The 24,623-nt window shown below is 37.2% G+C and overlaps 1 protein-coding gene across 1 annotated transcript in view; it reads right to left on the bottom strand.

Moving 5' to 3' along the window:
- Window positions 1–874: 874 nt before the first annotated feature.
- The window catches only part of Tmprss11d (transmembrane serine protease 11D), a 54,856-nt gene continuing 31,107 nt past the window's right edge, over window positions 875–24,623 (bottom strand). The window contains exons 4-10 of the mRNA XM_075943405.1: window positions 22,903–22,970; window positions 19,655–19,809; window positions 14,266–14,304; window positions 12,139–12,316; window positions 8,541–8,800; window positions 5,772–5,914; window positions 875–2,905 (exon numbers count right to left, since the gene is read on the bottom strand). Of these exons, the coding sequence (XP_075799520.1) occupies window positions 2,744–2,905; window positions 5,772–5,914; window positions 8,541–8,800; window positions 12,139–12,316; window positions 14,266–14,304; window positions 19,655–19,809; window positions 22,903–22,970 (1,005 nt within the window). The 3' untranslated portion in view covers window positions 875–2,743. The remainder of the gene's footprint in view (window positions 2,906–5,771; window positions 5,915–8,540; window positions 8,801–12,138; window positions 12,317–14,265; window positions 14,305–19,654; window positions 19,810–22,902; window positions 22,971–24,623) is intronic.

Below are 24,623 nucleotides of genomic sequence, written 5' to 3'. Positions count from 1 at the left end.
AGTAGTCCTCATTGTCTGCTATGTTCAGCAAGTCCGGTTTTCTCCCATTCTTTTTCAGACCCAGGCCAGCTGGCCTTGGTGAGTTCCCGATAGAACATCCCCATTGTCTCAGTGTGTGGTGCACCCCTCGCAGTCCTGAGTTCCTTGCTCGTGCTCTCTCTCCTTCTGCTCCTGATTTGGACCTTGAGATTTCAGGTGGACTTACATTCTGCAATGTTACCAGGTCCCCTTTCCCAGTCCAGAGAGTGATTACCATCACTCATGGCGTAGTGGTGCTCCAAAAGATTTATCTTTCATTTTACTATAAAATAATTAAAGTTTTCTACTAGATCTATGATCTTCTTTATTATTTTGTTATTTTTAAAATAATTGTGCTATTCGTTACTTTGTTAGTTAGATTATATTACACAACATGCATGCCTTTATTGCTTGAGTGTCTTAAGAGCAAGGAGTCATTTTGTTTCATTCCTGCTTCCGAGAGATGGTGGGAAACAGAAATGGGGTTTAATACACTTATAACTGAACAAGTTACACTGTGAAATTGAGATTTAAAATAAACCTACTTTATAGTTAATTGTTTACTCTAAGCTTTCTTAGATTATCTTTTCATTAGTGATCATGATTTTAACCTGTTTGAATATCAAATAGTCAAATACTCACTTTTTATTGTTAAAGTTGGTTAATACATATGAAAGTATATATTAAACTGGATTTTTCTTAGCATTAATAATTCTGAAGCTTAGTTATGATTTTGAGAAATTTCATTTTGTATTCAATAAGAATTTTTAAATCTACAAGACTTTATAAATTACCATGCCTCTGTAAATGTTCACATTTAGTTTCATGAAGTCCTTCAGGTCTCTGTAAATGTGAAATCTATCCATAACTAAGAGAGAGAGAGAGAGAGAGAGAGAGAGAGAGAGAGAGAGAGAGAGAGAGAGAGAGAGAAGAGAGGGGAACTTTCTAAACCAGCCTGCACATGTTCCTTTGGTTTTAAAATATCTCTTCATATGAAATACATATTTAGATTTATAACATTTTAGCAATCAACCAATTTGTTCTATTTTCTGCAAAATAAATGTTATCTTTGATGTAGCTTCTAATGTATGAATAAACACAAGCATATCTGTTATGTGATGACATGTGTGCACTCACATACAAATATCACGTACACTCATGCACAGACACCCTCCCCTTGAGGCTTGCTCTAAATGACCAGTTTAATGCTGTCTTCACAGGATACAGCAAGGGAGTGTCAAGCTGGACGCTGTCTCAGTTATAGAGCTTGATTATAGGTGGCAGAACACACCCAGCCTTTAGAGTCCGGCTGCAAGTTCACTTATTAGACAACCAATTAAAATAAATTGTTCTGGATCATCCTTCAGCAATCATAACTTCCATAAATAATTAGACAGAAAAGATTATAAACGAACTTATTTGAAATACAATGTGTCAAAGATTTGTGTCTACACCTTTCTAAGAGTTGGTTACATTTTCAAATCCTTTTCTGTCAAATAATTTGCTTTAATCCAGACCTAAACATTTACTTTAGAAAGAGCGAAATGTTTTCATTGTGTTGCCTTGAACGTCTTTCTCCAGGTGGAAGGAGTTAACTTTTAGAAGGAAGAAGTGAGACACACGTGATCATGCCCAACCAAGCTTTAGCTCTACTGAGAGCCAATAAAAACTTGGATCATTTGTGAATCATGTTATATAGATTGCTGTGGCATTAGATTTTAATTGATTCTATTTAATTTGTACTCCCTGGTGATAGTGGTTGTGTGTGTGAGTGACTGTGTATGTGTGTGTGAGAGAGAGACAGACTGAGAGATAAACACACAGAGAGACTGTGAATCTGACATCCTTCTCTCTCCAGAACAGACTTATTGACATTAAGCGCTTTAGTCTTTGCCTTTGGCAACCAGCTCTTCACCTCTCCTTCATCATTAACTTTTAATTTGTTATCAGGTTACTCTAAAAATTACTGACGAAGGTAGGAAGTTGGTGGTAGGAATTTCTTCCCAACAAGTTTTGTGGTTCAAAGATAGCTGAGAAGGCTGTGTGGATTCATTTTCTCAGCTTCTCTATGGAGGAGATATGTTCTCTCCTCTATGTAGATAAAACACTTCAAATTAAAATTTACCATGAAAACTACTTGTAAGTCTGTTGGTTTCACTTGAAAACAACATTTTTGCTCTGATGATCAATACCCAAAAACATCCTGGGGGTTTTGTATAAGAATGTGATCTTGTCAAATATTTGGGCTAGCTTCAAGTTTTACAATCTTTGTACAATGTCTTCAAAATTTAATGCTAGTACTACTTTTTCTAGAAAATATTAACTATTTATACATTCTAAATAGATACTGTTTTTCTATCCTCATACAGCTCTGACTTCCTTTGCGTAACCCACACTCTTTGTATTACCAGCTTCATTGAGACATCAGAGAGCACTCCCGACTCTTCCTCCTTGTACCTAATTTCTCACTACTAAAACTTACCATGCCTATAACAAAATTATTAACCCTATAACTAGTTTAACATATTTCTTCTCTTACGTAGCTATGATACAATACAATGTAAAAAGCCATACTGACAAAGAAATATTAAATACTGTTGGTTAAGGCACATTTTATGTTAAGATGAAACATTTCCAGTTTCCTTTGCAGTTAAAAAGCTCAGTTATGTCATCTGAGTCAGACACAATTGCATGCATACTTCACAGCATGGTTGCTTATGCTGCACTAGATTCCAGTTTGCTGACGAATCCAGTCGCGGTAGGTTGTCACTCGAGTATACACTCCTGGCTTATTTGGCTGGCCACACTGATAGCCCCAGCTCACAATCCCCACAACAAACCAAAGCCGCCGTGAGTCTTCTTGTACTAGTGGGCCACCAGAATCACCCTGAAGGAAACAAAACAATTGATTACTTAAGTGGAAAAGCAACCCTGGAATCTGCAGTTTATTTCTATGGCAGTAGATGAAGTCTTAGTCATTTACGAGCCTATATGTCTTTCTGAGAGACAATAAGCCATGAAAACAATCCTGAAATCCTTCAAGTATACAAGCAAGGCTGAGAAGTTGTAGAGCTCATTAGCTAGTCTTTCTTCCTGGTGGCTTCCTCTCCATCTCAGTCTTTCACCCTAGGAAGCCTTCTATGACCCTGTGCTTTCCTTTGTACTTCCATCTTGGGGCTCCATTAGCTTCTTACTGTGACCTCATACTCTGTGGTATCTATGCTCCTGCTTCTTCAATATTTTATGAAGGCTTGATTAGTCCCACTGGTCAGCTCTCCTTGAGTTAGCATTCCGTGCTTTTTGATACTTGACCAATATCTGTGTGAGCAGTGCTGTTGCAAAGTCCACCGGGGAAGGGAGCATCCTTGTTCTTGACACAGGTGCAACCTAGGTGTCTAGTCCATAGGAGATGCCAGTGAAATAGTTTTTGAGAGAATGAGCTTATAGATTTGTCACTTACTGCCCTTTCTTTACTACCCAGTGAGATGCTTGATGCATAGTAACTCATCCACTATTATTCTTTAGTGAATAATTGGCAAAAAATTTGTACGACAGTAACTAAAGCATTTCTTATGACATATTTATCAGCCAATGGCAATAACCAACTGCCTAAACACTTATACACGCAATAATCTAATTAGGGAGATACATTTAAAAGATACTATATTATCAGTTAATTCTGTGAATTCTGGAGCTAGAAAGCCTGAGTTTGAGTCCTTCACCTGTTAGCTCTGTGAACTCCAGTAAGCTCTTTAACATCTCTGCACTACAATTCTCTTATCAATAAATGATGTTTTTATGAGTTTAAGTAAGCTTAACACACAAAGTACTGTGGGAAGAGCTTGGTGTATAGTCAGTACTAATAAAACCCAGCTTTTACCACCAAACGTATGTCTAGAAAAGTTAGCTACTCATTTGACTGCTCTTAGTAGTTAGGTTTTCCATACCTATTTAATTAATGGTTTAGACAGAGAGAAAGGTCAGCGTGTGAATCACCAACTTGCTTGACAAGTACTGCATGAAGCTGGCTGGTACCTCATTCCTTTGGATGATGCTTCATGCTCCATTTGACCAGTCCTCAGGATTTCCTTGTTATGTTTTTGATACTATTTTTCATATACTGACAAATTTTTCTGAATTATAATTTATCTACTATGTATAAGCAAAAGCTACCTATGAGTGCCATGTAACTTTTATTGTACCTAGTTAGTTTTACTGCCTAGTGGCAGATGCTTGAACTTGAATTCTTTTGTTTGTTTGTTTGTTTGTTTCAAGACAGGGTTTCTCTGTAGCTTTGGAGCCTGTCCTGGAACTAGCTCTATAGACCAGGCTGTCCTGGAACTCAAGGGGATCGGCCTGCCTCTGCCTCCCAAGTGCTGGGATTAAAGGTGTGCACCACCACTGCCTGGATTGAACTTGCATTCTTGGTTCTAAACCTGATAAGTGCAGGGATGGTCTAGTTGCATTAACGCAAGGAATGTCACACAGAAATAAATGAAAAGATGTATTTTTGAATGAATGTAGGAAATTGATATTATAAACTTCTTGGTAAAATATTATTTATTTATTATATTTTTGAGACAGAAAATCTCTGTGTTAGTTTCAAGTAACAATCAGTGAGGCCAATATAAAACAAGGAAAATTTTCATGATAGTGACGTCATTAAGCTTCCTGCCATGAAGGGCAGAGTTTGCATGAGAGAGGGATCCTGAAAAGAACATTTTAATACGCTATCCCCTTAAGCTGTTGTCACCAATATTCAGTAGATCTGAAATTGTCAAGTTGGGTTACTCTCTGACTGCTAAGTTCTATAGAAGACTTTATGAAACTTGACAATTTGTCTTTGTGGAAGGTGGGCAAGGGCTCCACACCTGAAGACACTTGAATATTTATAATGTTTAACTATTTGCTCCTGTGATTATATTGGCTTAGTATCAGACAAGGGAATGGAATCCTTTGTCTTAAGTTTCATTAATTTCATTAAAATTTTAATATTAAATTTTATACTAACCACTAATGAAGAAAATTGTACACATACTGTTTGTTTTGGGGTATTTAATTTAAAGTTTTACAGGCTAGAGACAAAGTTCTTTTCCTTTCTTTTCTTTTTGTTTTCCCTATTTTCTCTCTTCTTCCTTTTCTTTTTCTTCCCCCTCCCCTTTTCATTCTTTTTCTTTTCTATTATTATATAATTTAGGACCTCTTATGGCTCAATTAACTAAGCTACTTTCTTTAAAGTACTTCAAAATTGATATATTTTTGGTGGATGCATACTATGGTATTTTTATTAATTGGACTGAGACTGAAGAGTGTTTACAAATAAAATGGTATGTTAAAACTTAGTAATTATTTATAAACTTAGTAACTGATTATTTTATTATGAATTGGTCATTATATATATTTGTAGGATAGAAAATAGTTCTAGCTAATATTTCTACAATTCAAAACCGTAACTTAGCTCCTTGTGATAAAAACAGAAAAGTTTAATCTCTAGCAACTTTGACGTAGTTTATACTTTATCTTTAATTGTATCAACCATGTTGTATAATATTGGCTTGAACATTCATAGCAATTGAAATTTAATATTTTCATTACAGATGAGATTCAGAAAAGATGTTTTTCATTTATAATTAAGGACATACATTTTTTGAGATTCAGAGTTGTGTGTGGCAATTGTTGTTATCTTTATGCCGGTGACAGAGTAACATGCTTGAAAATGCCTATAAACTTCTCGATGATGACATTGATAATACCTGGCATGCATCCACTGAACCCGAAGGCACCCCAGCACAGAGCATTCCAGGCAAGACGCTTCCACCGTAACCAGATGGTTCATTGCATACTTCGTTACTTATTATTCTGACTTGTCCTTGCCGTAGATCTGTGACTGTGTTGCCTGTTTAGTATAAAAACAGAAATGAAACAGTCTTCAGAAAATATGGACTAATGACTCTGTGCTGAATTTGAGAATGAAAAAATGCTCAAAACATTATCTATTTTAAAAGGGAGGCACCAAAAGATGCACATAAAGAGTTTCCTCTGCGCAAAGATTCTTGTAGGAGAGAAAGGATAACTACTTTAGGGAGACAAGCGTCTTTTCTTTTTCTTTATGAGTTTGTGATCTGTTTTCCTTTATGTTCTTAGAGTTAACCAGTAAATTGCTGAATGTGGTGACACATGCCTGTAATCCCAACATTTCAAAAGTAAATATAGAAAAATCAGGAGTTCAAAATCAGCTCTAGTTTCGTAGTAAATTTAGTGTCAACCTGAGCCACCATGAGAACCCGCCCCCAAAAAACATCGATAAAACCAACCCAACAACTTATGTTGAAATTGACTTGCACTGTTTAAATTGTTTATAGATGGATTTGGGATTAGAAAACTGTACATCAGTGAACATTTAGCAGCAAAAGAGAAAGTGGTCTGGCCTTAAAGGACTAATCTGTGATATTAATGCTCTCTCAGCAGAGCGCTGTCTGTTTTCTGTGGCTGGTATAAAATTTAACTATTACATTAAAGAACACAATGAAATGCTTTCCGAGACAATTATTAGTCCCTAGAGGGATAATCACTACCATGGCTGTAATAGCCCAAAGAAATTGCTGATGTTTCTCTTCCACTTCCTACTAGATTGTGTTATTATTTTTTTGGCCCCAATTGTTCTTTCAGATTGTGCTTATTTAAATTTCAACATTATTTATGCAATAAATAAGTGTGATCAATGTTTATCTCTATGTGGTGTTCCTTGCTGTGGCTGCAGGATTCATTTCATCCCAGAGAAAATTAAAGGCAGTACTTTAAGGGGTGTTAAAGTCTCCAGGTCATTATTATTTTAAGTCTCCTTTTCTTCACAGAAAATCAAAGACTTTCTATATTAATAAGGAACTTATTGAAGGGGCTCTAGTAAGCCTACGCATGGCAAATATGGTTCTAACAGGCTTTGCTGTTCTCCTTCATCCCCTCTATCTTGCTAAAAACTGTTAAGTTACATTCCTAAAACTAGCCCCCAAGGTCCTTACCCTTATTTGGCCATTCCTTCTTCTGAGACTGACTACAAAGGTCCAGTTATTAAAGTATTGAAGTCCAACAATCAAACCCCCTTTATGTCACTATAATTAAAATGCCCAATCAAAATTAACCAGCTCATCCTAGCACTGGGTTTCTCGTTTTACAGCCATTTGCCTCTGGGTCACATCTGTCTCCTCTCTATGCAGAGGCAGTTCCTTTGGGAGAAATACCCCATTCACCCTCTCTGTTGTTTCTTTCCTCCCCTCTCCCTTGTTCCCTTCCCCTTCTCTGTCATTTTCTATCTCCTGTCTCTGTCCATTATCCATGCCATCGGTTTCTCTGGGACAAATAAATCTCTTTTGTGCTGAAAACTTGGTCTTGGGTAGTCTTGCACTAACTTTGAGGTCTCTATTAGGTTTCTGTATCCCTTTCTTTCACATATTCCTGTTACAGAAATTCCCACACCAGGTAGAAGACTGATCTCCAGAATATACAAAGAACTGAAGAAATTGGTCACAAAGCTGATGTGGGAAGGTCATTTGTCAATCTGTTGTTTCATTGGTTAATAAAGAAAACTGCTTGGCCTGATAGGTCATAAAATTAGGTAGGTGGACTAGACAGAACAGAATGCTGGGAGGAAGTGAGGCAGTCGCCATGCCCCTCCTCTCTGGGTCAGACGCGATGAAGCTCCAGCCCAAGATGGATGTACACTAGAATCTTCCTGGTAAGACATCACCTCATGGTGCTACACAGATTACTAAATATGGGTTAAGCAAGGTATGAGAGTTAGCCAAGAAGAGGCTAGATATAATGGGCCAGGCAGTGTTTAAATAAATACAATTTGTGTGTTGTTATTTTGGGGCATAAGCTAGCCAGGCGGTGGGAGCTGGGTGGCAGGAACGCAGCCTACGGCAGCTCCTTCTACAACAAAAAGCAAAGAAAACCAGCCTACAAAACACAATCCCAGAGAACTTAGACAACAATGAGGACACTAAGAGAGACTGACATAGATCTAATCTACATGGGAAGTAGAAAAAGACAGGATCTCCTGAGTAAATTGAAAGCATGGGGACCTTGAGGGAGGGTTGAAGGGGAGGGAGAGGCAGGGAGGGGAGCAGAGAAAAATGTAGAGCTCAATAAAATCAATAAAAAAATTCTCTGTCTAGAAATCCCTATGGTTTCTAAGGACATTTCTTGTTTTACAGCCCTGGGACAGCAGTTGTAGCTAGAGTCAGGGATGACCAGATATAGACGGTTCTGGAGTAGTGGTTGTCCTCAGGCTGTTTCCACATCAAAGCTGGACGTAGGGGTACAAGCCCTTATTCACATCATTTGGGGGTGGGGGTGACTGAAGCAGAGGATTATGAATTTGAGGCCAGCTTGCGCTACATAATGAATTCCAAGCCAGCCTGGATTAAAGTGAGACCCTGTGTCAAAACTCGAAAACAATTTTCCATAGTAACAAATAACAGACAAGATGTCATTAAGCTGTTTCGTTTTCCAGAGACACTTACCTCCATAAGTGAGAGATCCCCAGCCTGTAACATAGGCAACAGAACCAGGTATGATTCTCTGGGTCGCAGCTGGGAGACACACGCTATGGATATTTCTGGTAAAGGTGATGGGTCTTTCAAGTTGTATAACTGCAATATCATTATCACGAGTTGTGGGTCTGTAATTGTTATGGACTCTGATAGCTCTTACTCTCACTCTTAAGTTAGGAAGTACTGTAGAAACACCAAAGGTGGCAGTCCATTGTAGAGGATTAGAGTAGCTAAAAACAAAACCAGAAACATGCCATTAAATAGGGAGATGTAAGAAGAGATGCTTAAAAATACTGACTATTGAGCAGTAGAAATTATAGCAGTGATTACAGAATGTATATTAATACGAAAGGTAAAAATTAAACAAGAGCACTTTACCAAGTGTTGACTAAGCAGAAATTTGGATTTCTTGTATTTCTGGTCAAAGTAAATATTTGGAAAGCTCTGTGGTATATTTGTCAAGTTGCATATCTACTTTTGGGCACATACCAGAAAAATTTCTAAAGATTTATTGATAGTATTCCTTTGTGTGTATGTTCTTGTGTATGTCTAGGGTATGTGTTCTTTATGGCAATGGGAAATTACAGCAACCTAATGAGATGGGGTAAATGTGATGACTGATTATGGTGAATTTATGAACGACAGTGGCTTCAACAAAAGGGAATTCCCATGATTACGTAAAAACCATAAAGAACAATACAGAACTTTATAATCTGCTGTTGTCATAAATTAAAAGCACATAGTCACAAAAGTACCTACAAGTTTAACAGGTTGTGAATATTTAGAAATATTCAAATGCATTAGTTCCAGTAAGTCTATTGAGTTAAAAGTGGGATCCAAGAATGGGAAAAGAAAAAATATAACTTAAAAAAGGTCTTTTGCATACTGATGACAATAAGTGCTTCCAACTTTGAAAGTTGTTTAACTTAATATTATTACTCCTCAGATTAAATAGATGCAAAATTCAATTAAATTATTATTTAAGAGTTTTCAGATAGTGGAGTTAATACAAAATTTCAAAATTATGTATATACAAATTTCTTGATTACACATGAATGCACCCCAGTTACAAATTGTAAAGAAAAACTTAAATATAAGCATTTACATGTAAATATTATCTCTGACACAAATCAGTATCATAATTATGCCAACTTGGTGTCTCATTCCCTAGTTTATGTATAAGGTGTGATTGACCGTGAAGTACTAATGAAGTAAGAAAAATATGTCAAGCATGGCATTAGGAATAAAGTAAACTGTCACTTAGAACAGTTACAGTTCTCTCCACTCATAGTTTAGCAAGCCATGGCTGTCTAGTTTGTGTGAGAAAAATCTCTGGAAACAAAACACTAAATAATTATGATTTCTATCCTTTATGAGTTCAATACTCTGGTGGAAGAGACAAATATACTATCAGAAACAACAAAGATTACTGAGAAAAGTAAAAGAAAAATTGGCATGAAAAGTAAGAAAATACCATGAGGAGGTGATAATAGAGTAATTTTCAATAGAGCCTCATCATGTCTCTGTACCTGGATGTAAGGGTGGTTATCCCTTAACAAGTGCCTGCTCATGGTTCTTGGTGATGCTCAGATCAGTACAGAGGGTATCAGGACATGGTCCATATAGCTTCTCAGCTCTGGCGGTTCCACAAGGTGGAGAGTAGGTTTGTGGTGGCAAAATGAAAATACATTTCCTGCATGGCTTTAGCATTCATTGTTGATACTTGTGATTACACCATTCAAGATGGTGACATACTTTCCTTGGTTTTTGATACCTAGGTTCCAAGAGAATACAGCTCTAATATTGTTTCTAGTGCATCCCCGATTACACCAAAGTCTGCTAAGTCCAGACTTACACTTTTGGTTTCCACACTGTGGGTGTGGCTGAAAGCCAAGAGTGTCAGTCTTACTGTTGGGCATTTCATGTGACATTGATTATTGAATTGGTTTTATGAATTTAGTTCCCTGTGTTAGCTGAAATGCAGCAGCATGTATGCCTATTTAAACCCGAATCGTATGATTTGAGGGCGATCTCTCAAGCAACTTTCAAATTTATTCACCAACATTGAGTTATAAAACAGCCACAGAAAGAAGAGAGGTTTTCTAGAATCTTTGTTCAGAAACTGTGTGCAAGTTGTGTTCATGTTTAATCCTCTTCATCTAATTAATGGACTAGTAAAAAACAACAAATGTGATAAAAGACAGTGCTTTCAGTTCTCAGTACCATCTGTCTCTTTGGAATTGTGACTATCCAAAAGCATTTCAGTCTGAACAAATGGGGATTTGGAAATGATAGCATTTTAGGGAAAAAAAAAACCCAGCAACTTGAGAAGTTTCATAGACGGGGAAATGTAAAAAGAGTTAGAGGAGAAAAAAAGCTGCGAGCCCAAAGCTTAAGATACATCCTTTTGGAAACAAGTTTGGACTGATTTGAGAGTGGATTGTTGTGTACGATAAGGATGCTGTATTTTACTAATTGAAAAAGACTGAGAAAAGAATGGATATGGTTAGGGGAACACCTGAGTTGACTTTTCTGGATGATTTTCTCTTTTAGTTTAGTTTCCTCAAGTTTTTCAAGTTTTGGATATCCAGTACCAATATATGCCTGAAACTAGAAGCTTTCATGTTGAACACAGAAGAAATCACTTTCTTAGGAGCAGTGTGAGCTTCAGCTTGCACCGACAGAATGTTTGCACAGTTGCTCTGCAGCCGTCACACTAGTGAAATGGTGTAATAGTCTGCTCACTCCCAAGTGGAAATGGCCTAACATAACCGCTCTCAAGCAGGAGTACTGCTGTGGTTGTACTTGGTGCTTCTATGAAGCAGAGTATTGTGTTCCATATAGGCATTGGATCCGTTTTGTGAAACCAAACTAATGGGATTTTCTAGTCTCTAGGCCAACATCAGTCTACTAATTAGCTTATGTAGTTTAATGTGAAAATCATTTACAACAAAACTTAAAAATTATCTTACTTATTTAACCTGATGTATATGCTTTGCCTGAATGTATGTATGTGCACCCACATGTATGTCTGGTGCCTGCAGAGCTCAGAAAAGGGTGTTGATGCTGTGGAACTACAGCCACCATATGGGGGCGAAGAACTGAACCCGAATTCTCTGAAAGCTCAGCAAGTGCTATTAACCAACAAACCATCTCTCCAGCCTGGACCACAGCAATGTAACATTTATTTTTAAAAAACAATAGCTTAACCAGACCTACCAGGAACACTAGCACTTAGTATTGTTACTCCAATAAGAAAACAGAGTGAAATTATGTAAATTCTATGAACTTTTATAAGAATTTAAACCAAGCACTCTAGTGTGTGATTCTTATTTTCTTTGCTGTGTTATAGAACTGTCATTTGGAAAAAAGAACTATTAGCAAATCACTATGCCAAAGGAGAAAAGACAATTATACTTCCACAAATGAAAAAGAAATGACTCAGAAATAGTTTCCATTGAATTATTTAGGTGTCAATCCAATTATGTTTAGTCCTAGGGGTAGTGGGTGGAGTCTTCATGTAACTGTCTTTCCATTACTCCCAGATGGAAGAGAGCTGTGGACTCACCTTCTGAAGCAGTGAGCTGCGGTCAGGACCCACGAGTTACTGATCAGGGCACCTCCGCAATGGTGGACATTATTGAGCTGGAGACTGACTTGCCAGGGCCAGTCGCCTGTGTCGGCTAGAGTGCCCCCAATGATTCTCTCTTCAGACAGTGTGATGAGGTCCGGGCGGGCTCCACATTCTGACAAGAAAAAAGGATTAACTTCCTGGCCCGGTGATGCTTCTTCCCATTCAGAAAATTACTGCAGCGATTCTTCGTCATTGACGATTTCCCCACCCTTTTCCTAATACGTGCTGGATATTCCAAATGCATGACCATTTATTTTTATTTGAGCAGGGCCTCATATAGCCCAGGCTACCTCCAAACTCTAGTTAGAGCTGAGAAAGAGTTTGAACTACTGATCATCCCAAGTCTACACCCCAAGTGCTGGGATTATAGATGTGTTACTGTATATCTGGTTCAATATGTTATATTTTTAAGGGACAGGCATGTTTATGAACTGCGTTACAGAACACAGTTCTGAAGTAAATTGAATAAGGCCATCTAATTCTGGAGCAACTTCATCATGGTTTGGGATACTTCATAAGTGTGGGCTAACAGGTCAGTACTGGATATGCCTCCGTAGGCCCCAAACTCCTATAAGGTTTCCTTTTTCTAGCTACTCAAAATATGACCTGTGGCCTTATTAAATGATTACTCCAGGAACCTTGTTGGGAATACTGACTTTCAGTTCCACACCATCTAACAAGTCAGAAACTGTTGTTTTGAGAAGAGACGCATGTACATTGTGAAGTTGGAGTAAAACCATTGCATCCAGAAACCTTCTCCTGGGCATTGCAGTTCACCATGGGAGTTCTGGTTCTCCTTACCTGGCTGTGTATAAGTAAGAGGACCTTTGAAAGGAATTGAATGTGACAGAAGATTCTGATTTCTAGAATTAGGTTTAAGAGTGATGAGATCACTCAGCTGGTAAAAGAGCCCGCCTCCAAGGCTGACAATGTAAGTTTGATTTCTGGGACCCATATAATGGAAGGAGAAAATTGACTCCCTCTTATAGTCTTTTCATAGCATGTTCATATGGACAATCAATAAAAATGTAACTTAAAAATATAATATAACTTTATTTAAATATCTTAAGAAACCTACAAACATTTCAATGACAGAGGTGAAATGGACTGGGGTGGGTTAATTTGCTCAGTTCTTCTCAACCCAAAATGTTATATCTCTTCTTGTATTTAGTCTAATGTTTATTAGCAATAATAGATGTATATCATTAATAAACATATCTATTGATGGGTTGTTCATAGGTTGCTAATCCAAAGCAATTGTTTTCTTACAGATTCTCCAATAAAAGAGGATTAGACTTTTATTAAGAATATACTTGGGTATGGGTTCTTTTCCTGCCTTCTCCAAATAAATTCTTTGGTGAATTATTTTATTACAGGTTTATTCAAAATAATTGTAAATTAAACACAGAACTGAATTGAAAAATATATTAGAGTGAAGTACCTTCTAAAATCTCTTTAAGTATCTAAAATAAACCAGAAATCCAAGTACAGGGGACTAATTTCTAACTACCTTTGTTGATCTGAGACATAAGTTTTATGTTTCTAGGAATTTTATGCCTGTCCTTTTAGCCTAAAAGTATATATCAAGTGACATTGGAACATGACTTTCCCTTCAAGTTAAAGGCTTCAAACTTAAAATATTTTCACAATTTATTACCTTATGATTAACCCAAATCCACAACAAAGCAAGGCACTCTGGTGGTTCAAAAAAGCTACATGAATGTTGTCATCAACCATAATTTACAAGTCTACAGAAACACTGCTTTAGAACCACAGGAACAAAGCTTCCCAGAACTGCCAAGAAAGTTGCCTGGAGCTTGGTGTTGGGTGCCAAGTGGATTATACTCCACTGTAGTTCTATTTTCTTTTTCTAGAAGAAGGAGAAATTACTAAAACCCTCATTCATCAGCCACTGTGAAGAGCAGTGACTGCTTTCTACAAGATCCCTAGAGTGAACTCTTAATAAAGGCACTTCACAGATAAGACTTTGGCAAAGAGCTCAAAAGACTTGAAATTAAGATCCTTATAATTCTATAACTACAAAATAACTGAGAAACTTACCTTGAGTCAAAAAATTTTCTGTATCCTGGTCAGTGAGTGCTAGTGTTAAACAAGAAAGAGCGAGAGTAAGATAAACAAAATATAAGCTGAAAACCATTTCACCTTGGTTTCATGAAGCTCAGTGCCAGGGAAACCAGAAACTCAGTCACTGGGAGGGTTTGCTGAAATTCAGATTCCCAGGCTCCACCTCAAGCCTTTGGAAAGAACCTCTGAGTCATGTGCCCCAGAAAGCTCTCCTTGCAACCTCATCCTAGTTGGTTGCACACAAACTGTTGGAAGTTCCTGCTTACATCTTTCAGGAAATACAGACTTTCCTGCTCCAAAGTCGCTCATTACTCTTGGCAACAGAAAGGCTTAAGCAGTCGTTAAGATTCAGTGTGATATCACTTAGAAGGGAATCATTCATTTTTCAAATGCACCTGTGAATAGTCATTGGAATATGCATGTATTACTTTACTGATGCTATAGTGTGCGCTGTTTCTTCAGGAGTTAATAAAACAGAGGCTCCCTCAACACATTATTTACAGATTGATACTAACCAAGAAATCATTACACATGAAAAATAAAGTGAAGGAAAGAGTAACGATACAGGACGAGTCAAAGATGTGATCACGAAGGGCATAACATTTGCCCTGTACTTCGAAACCCTAAGGAATGGCCCACGAAGACAAGAAGGAAAAGACATTCTGAGTGGAAGGTGACATAACACCTGTGCTCCAGGTTGTAAGATGTGTGTTGTGCAATAGTCAGTAGGTTACTACAGGTGCTGCATGCTGGGTTGTTGGGAGTGCCAGGCAAGACAACAATGTCAGCACTGGGTAGTGACAGCTTGGGTGCTCTACTTCCAGGTCTGAATTCAGAACAGTTTCCCAAGGCAGGTCTTATAGTCATCTCAGTATGAACAACACATTTTATCTGAAATTTGCTACTTATGTTTCTTCATTTAGTAAAAAATGCCATACCTGCTGGAAGTTAAAAATGGTCTAAAATTTCCCTTTTCTCATACTCATTCCTTTTAACAAGCCTCATCTTCTTTGCTACTCCATACTTTCATTGTTTGACATTCGTACAGTTATCATACCTTCAGATTGATTCTGTTGTTACTTTATTGGGCTTATACTTTCTGAAAAGTGTATGAAAATATTCTTGCTGGTCTTGAAAATTTTTAGTGGGCTATCAATCTTATTTTTAATAATATGAAATCAAGCTTCATAAGATAGGTTTTCATAGTCTTTAAAAATAGTTTATGCCAAAATTATTCCCGGTTTCATAAAGTTTGTGATATACAATGTTCTTCTGTATATGCGTTGCTTTTATTGGTTGATGAATTAATCTGTTTTGGTCAATGGCTTAGTAGAGTAAAGCCAGGCAGGAAATCTGAACAGAGATATACAAAGAAAGTAGGAGGAGTTGAGGAGTTGCCATGTAGCTGCCCAAGAAGCAAGATGTGAGGTAACAAATCACGAACCTCGTGGTAAAATATAAAATAATATAAATGGGTTAATTTAAGATGTGAAAGCTAGCTAGGAATATGCCTAAGACTTTGGTCAAACAATATTGTAACTAATAACGTTTTCCTGTGATTATTTGGGTCTGGGCAGTCGGAAAATGAAAGCACAGTCCCCATCTCCAAGTTTGTGCATTTCCTTGGCTTTTGTAAGCATCTAGGCCAAGTCATCCTGTTGGAAGTAGGAAAAACAAAGACATCTGATCACTTTTCTGCCTTCTTTGAACAAAACAGACTTGAGTTTGAATCCTAACTGCCAACATATTGACTCTTTGACCTGAGCCCTTATCTATCAATGTTTCCTAAATGTTGTCAGTAAAGAAACCTATGGGGATATCCATAAGCTTCTTGTTTCATTGTTCTGTCGAAGTATTCTGTTAGAGTTCTTGCTCCCCGCCCCCACCATCAGGTAAAGCTTCTTCTCTCCACATCTTAGGATATGGAGATCCTTCTCATGTTTGAGTCTATCTGTCCTCTAGTCTCTTTTCTGGATACCTGTATAAGTTGCTGTATTTATTGGATAGGCTTGACCTGATGGATTCTTTCTCTTGCTTCTTCATTTTTTTTCATGTTTTGCAAAACAAGCAAGGGTCTTATATGTACAATGGAAATGCTCTCTTCTAAACTGTGTCCTGACTTTGTATATCTTCTCTTGATTGTCAAGTCTGTTATCTAACAGTTAGACTAGTTTTTTGTTTCAGCTTGCTATGAGTCTCAGGGAGGTAGAAACTGCTATTGATTCATTTGCAAAATTACCCAGCACACTGCCAAATATATAACAAGTACCCAGGAAGTACTTTGGAAGTATACCGTAATGTGTAGGAGAAGAGGTAATATTTGCTTACTTAGACTGGTTTGTGAGTGATCACAATATAAAGCATTTAAGTTTTTAAAAAGTCCCACAGCCTTTAAAGTTTAAAAACTTTAAAAGTTTAGTCTCTTTAAAATATACAGTGTCACTTTAAAATTGCAAAGTTTCTCAAAGTATCAAAGGTCTTATAACTGTGTGTTCTATATAATCAAAATAATACTTCCTTATTCCAAGAGGGAATAACCAGAGCATAGACACTATCAAATCAAAGCAGAACAAAAGTCCTACAGTACATACCTCAGTGTCAGACATCTGGAACTCACCCATGATCCTTTCCCCAAAGGGTTTGGCAGTTCAAGCTCTGTCCCCTCAGTAGACTCTTGCCAGCTTTACGCCATATCTACTTTTGTTCTTGGTAATCACCTCATGGTACTGGCATCTACAAAATGCTTGGTCCTCTTGCAACTGGGTTGTACCCATACCAGTAGCCTTTCCTGGGCTCTCTTTGAGGACTGCATGATGCCAAGCCTAAAGTTCTCTGCATAATCCCTTTAATCCTGGAATTTCTGCTGCAACTGAGACCGCGCCTCTACCAGTGACCTCTGCTGGCCTCTCACTGCTTCAGACCTCATGATCATGTTCTTCATGATCTCTTTATCTTCAAAGCCAGTATGACCTAGGAAACTCTTATTTCTTACCAAGTTCAGCGGCCAGAACCAGCTGTAACCTAAGGCTCCTCAGGACCACAGTTTCTGTGTGATGACCCTGAGGAAACATTTGCCAGAAAATTTCCCCTTAACGATCCTGGTCTTTTGTTAATCACAGCTAATCCTTCAGCTGCAGCTAACTAGAGCTACAGATTTTTAATTCAAAACATTGAATGGCCCCAACAGAGTCTATAAGTGTCTCATAAACCTCCCTTTAAAATTTCACAAGCCGTGCCATTGACCTCTGTTTCAATCTCAGTATTATCCTGTGAGTTCCCATAATAGATTATTATGCTCTGAACACTCAATGGCTTTTCTAGCCTAAAGTGACAAAGTCCTTACACAATTTGCCCAAAACCAATCTCGTCTATCACAGAAATGAGCCTGATATCAATTTTTGTGTTAATTAGGTTTCTATTGCTGTGATGAAACACCATAATCAAGAGTGACATGCTGTGTGTGTGTGTGTGTGTGTGTGTGTGTGTGTGTGTGTGTGTAAGGTTTGTTTTGGCTTACAACACCAGATCACAATCCATCACTGGGAGAAGTCAGGGCAGGAAGTTAAGGCAGGAACCTGGAGGCAGGAACTGAAGTAGAGACCATGCAGGAGTGCTGCTTACTGACTGGCTCATCTAAATTGCTCAATTTTTTTAAAATACACTCCAGGACCACTTGCCTGGTGGTACTGACCCAAACAACTGGGCCCTCTCATATCATTCCTAAAGATAGAAAATGACCCAAAGACTTGCCTACAGGCTAATATTATAAAAGCATTTTCTCAGTTGACTTCCCCCCTCTCAGATAACCCTAGTTTGTGTCGAGTGGAGAAAAATCTAGCCACACAATACCCATCAGTAATTTACAAGTATGCAGAGAAAAGTGGTATATAAGGCCAGTGGAATATTACATAGCAATAAAACAGCAGAATGCTGTCATTTGAAACAACATAAAACAGGAAGACATTGTGACTAATAAGTCAGGCTCAAGATAACAAATAATGCATGTTCTCATTTTCATGTGAAAACTAAAACACTGAACTTAAAGAGGTATGGAGTAGGCTAGTTTTTATCTCCCCCTGTAAAGGGGATCTAGGAGGGAAGAATGGAGAGAGGACAGACAACGGGATGGCAAGTAAGGATGGATAGGAAGGATCGCTTTTCATGTTCTACTGCTGTCATGAACTATGATTGACAACTATGAATGAATATTTTAAAATACTTACCAGAGAAGACTTTAACTGTCCCCCAAGCAAAGAACTGTTGAATGTCTGAATTGATGGCTAAGCCGGTTTCTCTGATTTAATCTTTATGTAGTGCATAGGTATTGAAATGTCGCAGTACCCTGTGTATAGGTCTAGTGACTACATGTTAGTGGGGGACAATTCTGCATTCTGTCAATTATGTTTTAAGTAAATGCTGATTGGCCAATAGCCAGGCAGGAAGTATAGGTGGGACAACCAGACAGGAAGTAGAGGCGGGGCAATGAGAACAGGCATATTCTGGGAAGAAGGAAGCTCTTCCCACAGTCCTGTTCAGACACCAAAGAAGCAAGATGTGACCTACCCCACTGAAAAAGGTACTGAGCCATGTGGCTAACTAGAATAATGGTAATATAAGTTAAATGAGCTAATACGAAGCCTGAGCTACTGGGCCAATCAGTTTTATAACTTATGTAGACTTCTATGTGATTCTTTGGGACCTACCGGCTGTGAGAACTGGGCAGGACAGAAACCCCAACAAGCAACCCACTCCTCATGTTACAACATGTCAATTCAAATATATTTTAAGCATTTTTACTTATTTGCAAATTTTGTCATAATAAATTTTATAAATCTAAAGAATCATTTTCTCATTATTCTTATGCAAATTTGAGATATCAGTCCTGAATTATATTCCCATTTCACAAAGATAAAACTGAGAACATAAATCCTTTTAAATTCCAACCTCTAAAATTCACCCCTATCGGAACCATCTTAACTTTTGTAATCAATTTTAGAAAGAAAATGATTTTTTTTTTATCATGCTGTGTCATTCTATACAAGGCTCAAAACAATAGAAAAAGGCATGGTAGAACAAGTTAAAATACATTGCCCTTGTGTGGACAATACAACATAGATCTCTTCCTATGTTGAAATTATTGTATTTAGGAAGAAAATCAAATCTTCAAAATATTTATGACTAGTAAAAGAGAAAAATTTTAGACTGTTTGTGTTAGAGAACTATATATTATATTTAGAATTGTAGTACAGTTTTGGTGGTTCAATTACAAATAATGAGGTAAGATTCTCATTTAATTAATATGTGAATTTGAATGAGTAAATTTGTAACCTATATTAAAACGAAAAGGCATAGAAATGATACTTGCATGTTATCTCATTTGAAGGGGCTATTTCCAAGTTTCCAGAGTTATTCAGTATTCGTAGCACAGATTGGATTCTGCTTTTCATGGTTTTTTTATTGGCACGTTTACTAGATCGAAATTTCATGACAGCATCTGCGATCACACCATTCCCTTCTTTCCTGAAAGTCAAAAGAAACAGACACCTTCAATACCTTTGTGCTGTTTATATGCTCTTGATGAGACCATCTTAAAAGAATTCATTTGGGAACACATTTGCATAACAGGCACACTTAATGATATCTCACAATGCTATCTCTGAAATTTGGTTTTAACACAGCCCACCATAATCACCATACAGCATAGCATTTTGAAACCAGAATGCTACCACCATGTGACTTTTCATAAACTATTTAAGTTTCTTAATACACTATGCCCAGAAATCTTACTGATTTAAATGGTTTTCTGTGGAGATTATATGCATAAATTGATAAAGAACTTTTGGAAAGAATGCATGGAAAACACTAAGGTGCACCATAATAACCATTACCTGTTATTAGACTTACCAAGTTGAGATAAATATTTATTGTCTTAAACTAACTTAAAAGTTGATGAGTTTTCAAATTTATGTGAGTAAAACTGATGTTTTACTCACAGATGCATTCATCTGACCACAACAACAAATTTATAGGCATATATTAAGATTTTATTTTTCTTTTTATTGACCACAGGGACTCATTTTTCACAATGAACTTGATATCAAAACCTAGATAAATTCTACTTTATTTCATATCAACAATGTTAGGTTGAAAGTGGGCCTTCAAATAGTAGTGTTGGTGGCAATGACCTAAACTGAGTGTCTCTGACTGGGTAAACAGAAGGATTGTTATTAGTAAACAGAAGCCTAGATTCAGAATTACTAAGGAATTCTGTAAGGCTGGTCTATGTTTATTATGAAAACCACTACCTCCTTTGTCTACCTCTAAGATCAACCACTGTGGGCTAAGGCATCCAGTTCTCAAACAAGTTCTACCAGCTCCAAGACTCCCACCCCACTGACTATCACTGACTAAAATTGGATTGCTTTCCTGACAAGTGTTGTTCTCCATCCCCTAGATAGCAATTTGATCTTATCCCCCTCCAAAAAAAAAACATTTCTTTCTACCCATGGAATGATCCAGTTTGATGGTTTCATTGAGCCCTCACTTACAAATAATTAACATTATGGGCCACCTCCAACATCTGGTCTTGGCTTGTGTTCTTTCTAGTTTTATGTCAATTTGTCACAAGCTATAGTTATCAATCAGGAGGGGATCTTGATTAAAAAATGCTTCCATAAAATCAGGCTGTAGAGCTGAGTAGGGGTGGCATATGCCTTTAATCCCAGCACTTGGGAGGCCGGGGTGGGGGCGGATCTCGGTGAGTTCGAGGCCAGCCTAGGCTACAGAGTGAGTTCCAGGCAAGCCAGGGCTTCACAGAGAAACCATGTCTCAGGAAAACAAACAAACAAACAAACAAATAATAAGATCAGGCTGTAGGATACTTTCTAAATTAGTCATTGATGTGGGAGGACCTAACCCAGTGCAGGTGTTAGCACCATTAGCTGGGAGTCCCAGGTTCAAGAAGGAATCAGGCTGAGCAAGGCATGAGGAGCAAGCTAGTAAGCAGCACCACTCCATGGACTCTGCATCAGCTCCTCCCTCCAAGTTCCAGCTCAGTTTGAGTTCCTGTCCCGACTTCCCTCGGTGATGAACGGTGATATGGAAGTATAAGCCACATAAACCCTTTTCTACCCAGGTTGTGTTTGGTTATGGTGTTTCATATCTTGGAGTAACTCTAAGCAAACAAGTGGAAGACTTGTATGGCAAGAACATTAAATCTTTGAAGAAAGAAATTGAAGAAGACACCAGAAAGTGAAAAGATCTCCCATGCTTTTGGGTAGGCAGAAGTAACATAGTACAATGACAATCTTACCAAAAGCAATCTACAGATTCAATGCAATGCCCATCAAAATCACAGAAAAATTCTTCACAGAACTCAAAAATAACAGTACTCAATTTCATACGGAAAAGCAAAAAAACTCAGGATAGCCAAAACAATCCTGTATAATAATGGAACTTCTGGAGGCATCAAAAACCCTGACATCAAACTCTACTACAGAGCCACAGTACTGAAAACAGCCTGGTATATTGGCATAAAAACAGACAGGAGGACCAATGGAACCGAGTCAAAGACCCAGATATCAATCCACATACCTAAGAATACCTGATTTTTGACAAAGAAGCAAAAAAAAAAATCAAATGAAAAAAAGAAAGCATAATTAACAAATGGTTCTGGCATAACTGGATATCAACATGTAGAAGAATGAAAATAGATCCATATCTATTACCATGCACAAATTTTAAGTCCAAATTGGATCAAAGACCTCAACATAAAGCCAGTCACACTGAACCTTATAGAAGAGAAAGTGGGAAGTACACTTGAATGCATTGGCACAGGAGACACTTCCTAAATATAATCCCAGTAGCACAGACACTGAGAGAAACAATTAATAAATGGGACCTCCTGAAACTGAAAAGTTTCTTTAAAGCAAAGGACATGGTCAACAAGACAAAACGACATCCTACAGATTGGGAAAAGATCTTCACTAACCCCACATCAGACAGAGGTCTGATCTCCAAAATATACAAAGAACTCAAGAAATTGGTCATTAAAAGAACAAATAATCCAATTTAAAATATGGGGTTCAGAGAACTCTCAACAGAGGAATCTAAAATGGCTAAAAGACACTTAATGAAATGCTCAACATCCTTAGCCATCAGAGAAATACAAATCAAAACAACTCTGAGATTCCATCTTACACCTATAAGAATAGCCAAAATCAAAAACACTGATGCAACTTATGCTGGAGAGGATGTGAGCTGGCTGATCTTGGATGAATACATCCCAAGTGTTTTGCAACTCAAGGAGGTACTGTATGTAGGCTGCTTTATGATATCCAGAGGATCTGTACAGTAGCATGGTCCTATGACTGTCACCTCACACCAGCTTTTCTTGCACCCATTAAGAATGTGGCGATATTGTTATTTGTACAATAACAAAATAAATACAGCATTTTACTTCATCTTTTAAGCTGGCCCACTTCTTATTATTTTTATTTTCATCTTATTATAACAAATACAAGAACATGCCATTTAATAACCGCAGTGCGAACAGAAGTCAGGCATACTAAGCTGCATCTTTGCAAATATGGTTTTTGTTACACTTTCACTTACCTGAGTTTGACAACATGTGTTCTGATAAACTCACTTTTTAAATCTGATTCTCGGAATGCATTAGTAATCTGTAGAAAGAAAATGGGAAAATAATCTCACTGAAACTGCAGTCTCTTCTTTCTCTTTAATGACTCTGTAACGTGGGTCTTACACATTGAGAAGTAAAAATCTATCAGATGAGGTCAGGTCAGGTTTGTCACGGATAGCATAGAACCAATATAGGCCGATAGAGTAATCTTCTGATGTGGGTCCTATTTCACAGCTATTAAGCAAAGAGGATCTGGACAGGGCATGACTTCAATACAAATCTCCCTAACGACATCAAATGTTTTACTTTAAGAGACCTTATGATATATGATTTGCTAGTTGTGAATGAGGAAGTTGGGGTAAGACTCAAGTCAACATTAGGGAAATCCTTCCACACAACTCGATATGTGTGTGGTTCACAATGTCCGTGTTTCAAATGGTTGAAATCAGGCTAAGGTTAATTAGTGATTAATTAGATTATTAAGGCTGATTAATGATGAAAATCTGAAGGGAAGATGGAAAGAAGCAAAGAACCGTGTTTCCCTGTTAATTTTTTTTTGATTCTAGACTTTACTTACAGCATTTGTTGATAATTTCTTGATCTAACAACCTTAGCCTTTTCCTAGGGGAGGTAATTGTCTTGTCAGTTAACAAGGAACATTTTGTCAGAGTTCACAATATGGTTCAAGGTCAGGTATATTGTGCTTTTATAACAGGAAATGGATTGCTTTCACTTATATGATGCAGTTGACCCCAGTGTATGAGGAGTTAGGCAGCGTGCTGGACATTATATTTATCCAGGAGTTGAAGTCAACTTTTCTTTAGCCGATAAAATTGATACGATTTCTATAATACCACAACTTTTAAAAGTAATTCCCATTAGCAGATTAATAGCACAACCAATGTTGCGGAAAAACAGTTTTGCTTTCCCCATATAGACTTTAAATTTTCTTAAAAATAGTGTATTTTGACTATATTAAAATCATTTATATTTCCTTTAAGAAATTAAGGAAATTCAGCAACTTTAATGAAAAAAGCAAAAATCGCAGAATTATGTAGTATGAAGTGAACTATTTCTATCATTTAGTGATCTGTATTTCCGTTATCTAAGTAAAAAGATATGGGTTACTATGTTTATTAAGAGCTTGAGTCATAATTGCTCCCTACCAGACTATCCAAATGGATTAAATTTTATACTCATTTGGTTTTATGATCTGTTTTATTGATATTTTTTAATAACATTGGGACAACTAAGTAAACAATAAAAAAGGGATTTTATGTGTGTCCTGACATTTTTACGTATTGTGTAGAATCTTAATAAAAACACTAAAATTACATTCATTTTAATGGTAAGGTGTATAAACATACTTTGTGATTTATGTTTTAGAAAATGTTTGAGAATAATTTAAGGATGACAAGGTTTAATATGTATGTATGTATACATATGTATGTGTATATGTATGTATATATTCTAAGACATTTAAATATTTTACAAAGATATATAATATTTCTTTTTTCTCTCATGCCTTTGTGTTGCTGAATATATGGTATTTCTTATGCCAGTTTTTTACAGTTAGCTTCTCTCAGTTCTGTGTGTGCTTGATTAAGGTTGAGCTGACCTCCTGTATCTGACCTGATCCGTCTGGAACTGAATGACCCCATTAAGACATCTGCTGTGTTAATAAGAAGCTGGG

This window comes from Microtus pennsylvanicus, chromosome 12 (genome assembly GCF_037038515.1).
Source record: "Microtus pennsylvanicus isolate mMicPen1 chromosome 12, mMicPen1.hap1, whole genome shotgun sequence".
In the NCBI taxonomy this organism is placed as follows: Eukaryota; Metazoa; Chordata; class Mammalia; order Rodentia; family Cricetidae; genus Microtus; species Microtus pennsylvanicus.
Note: the sequence above shows the minus strand (reverse complement) of the source record. Positions and strands in the feature narration are given on the sequence as shown.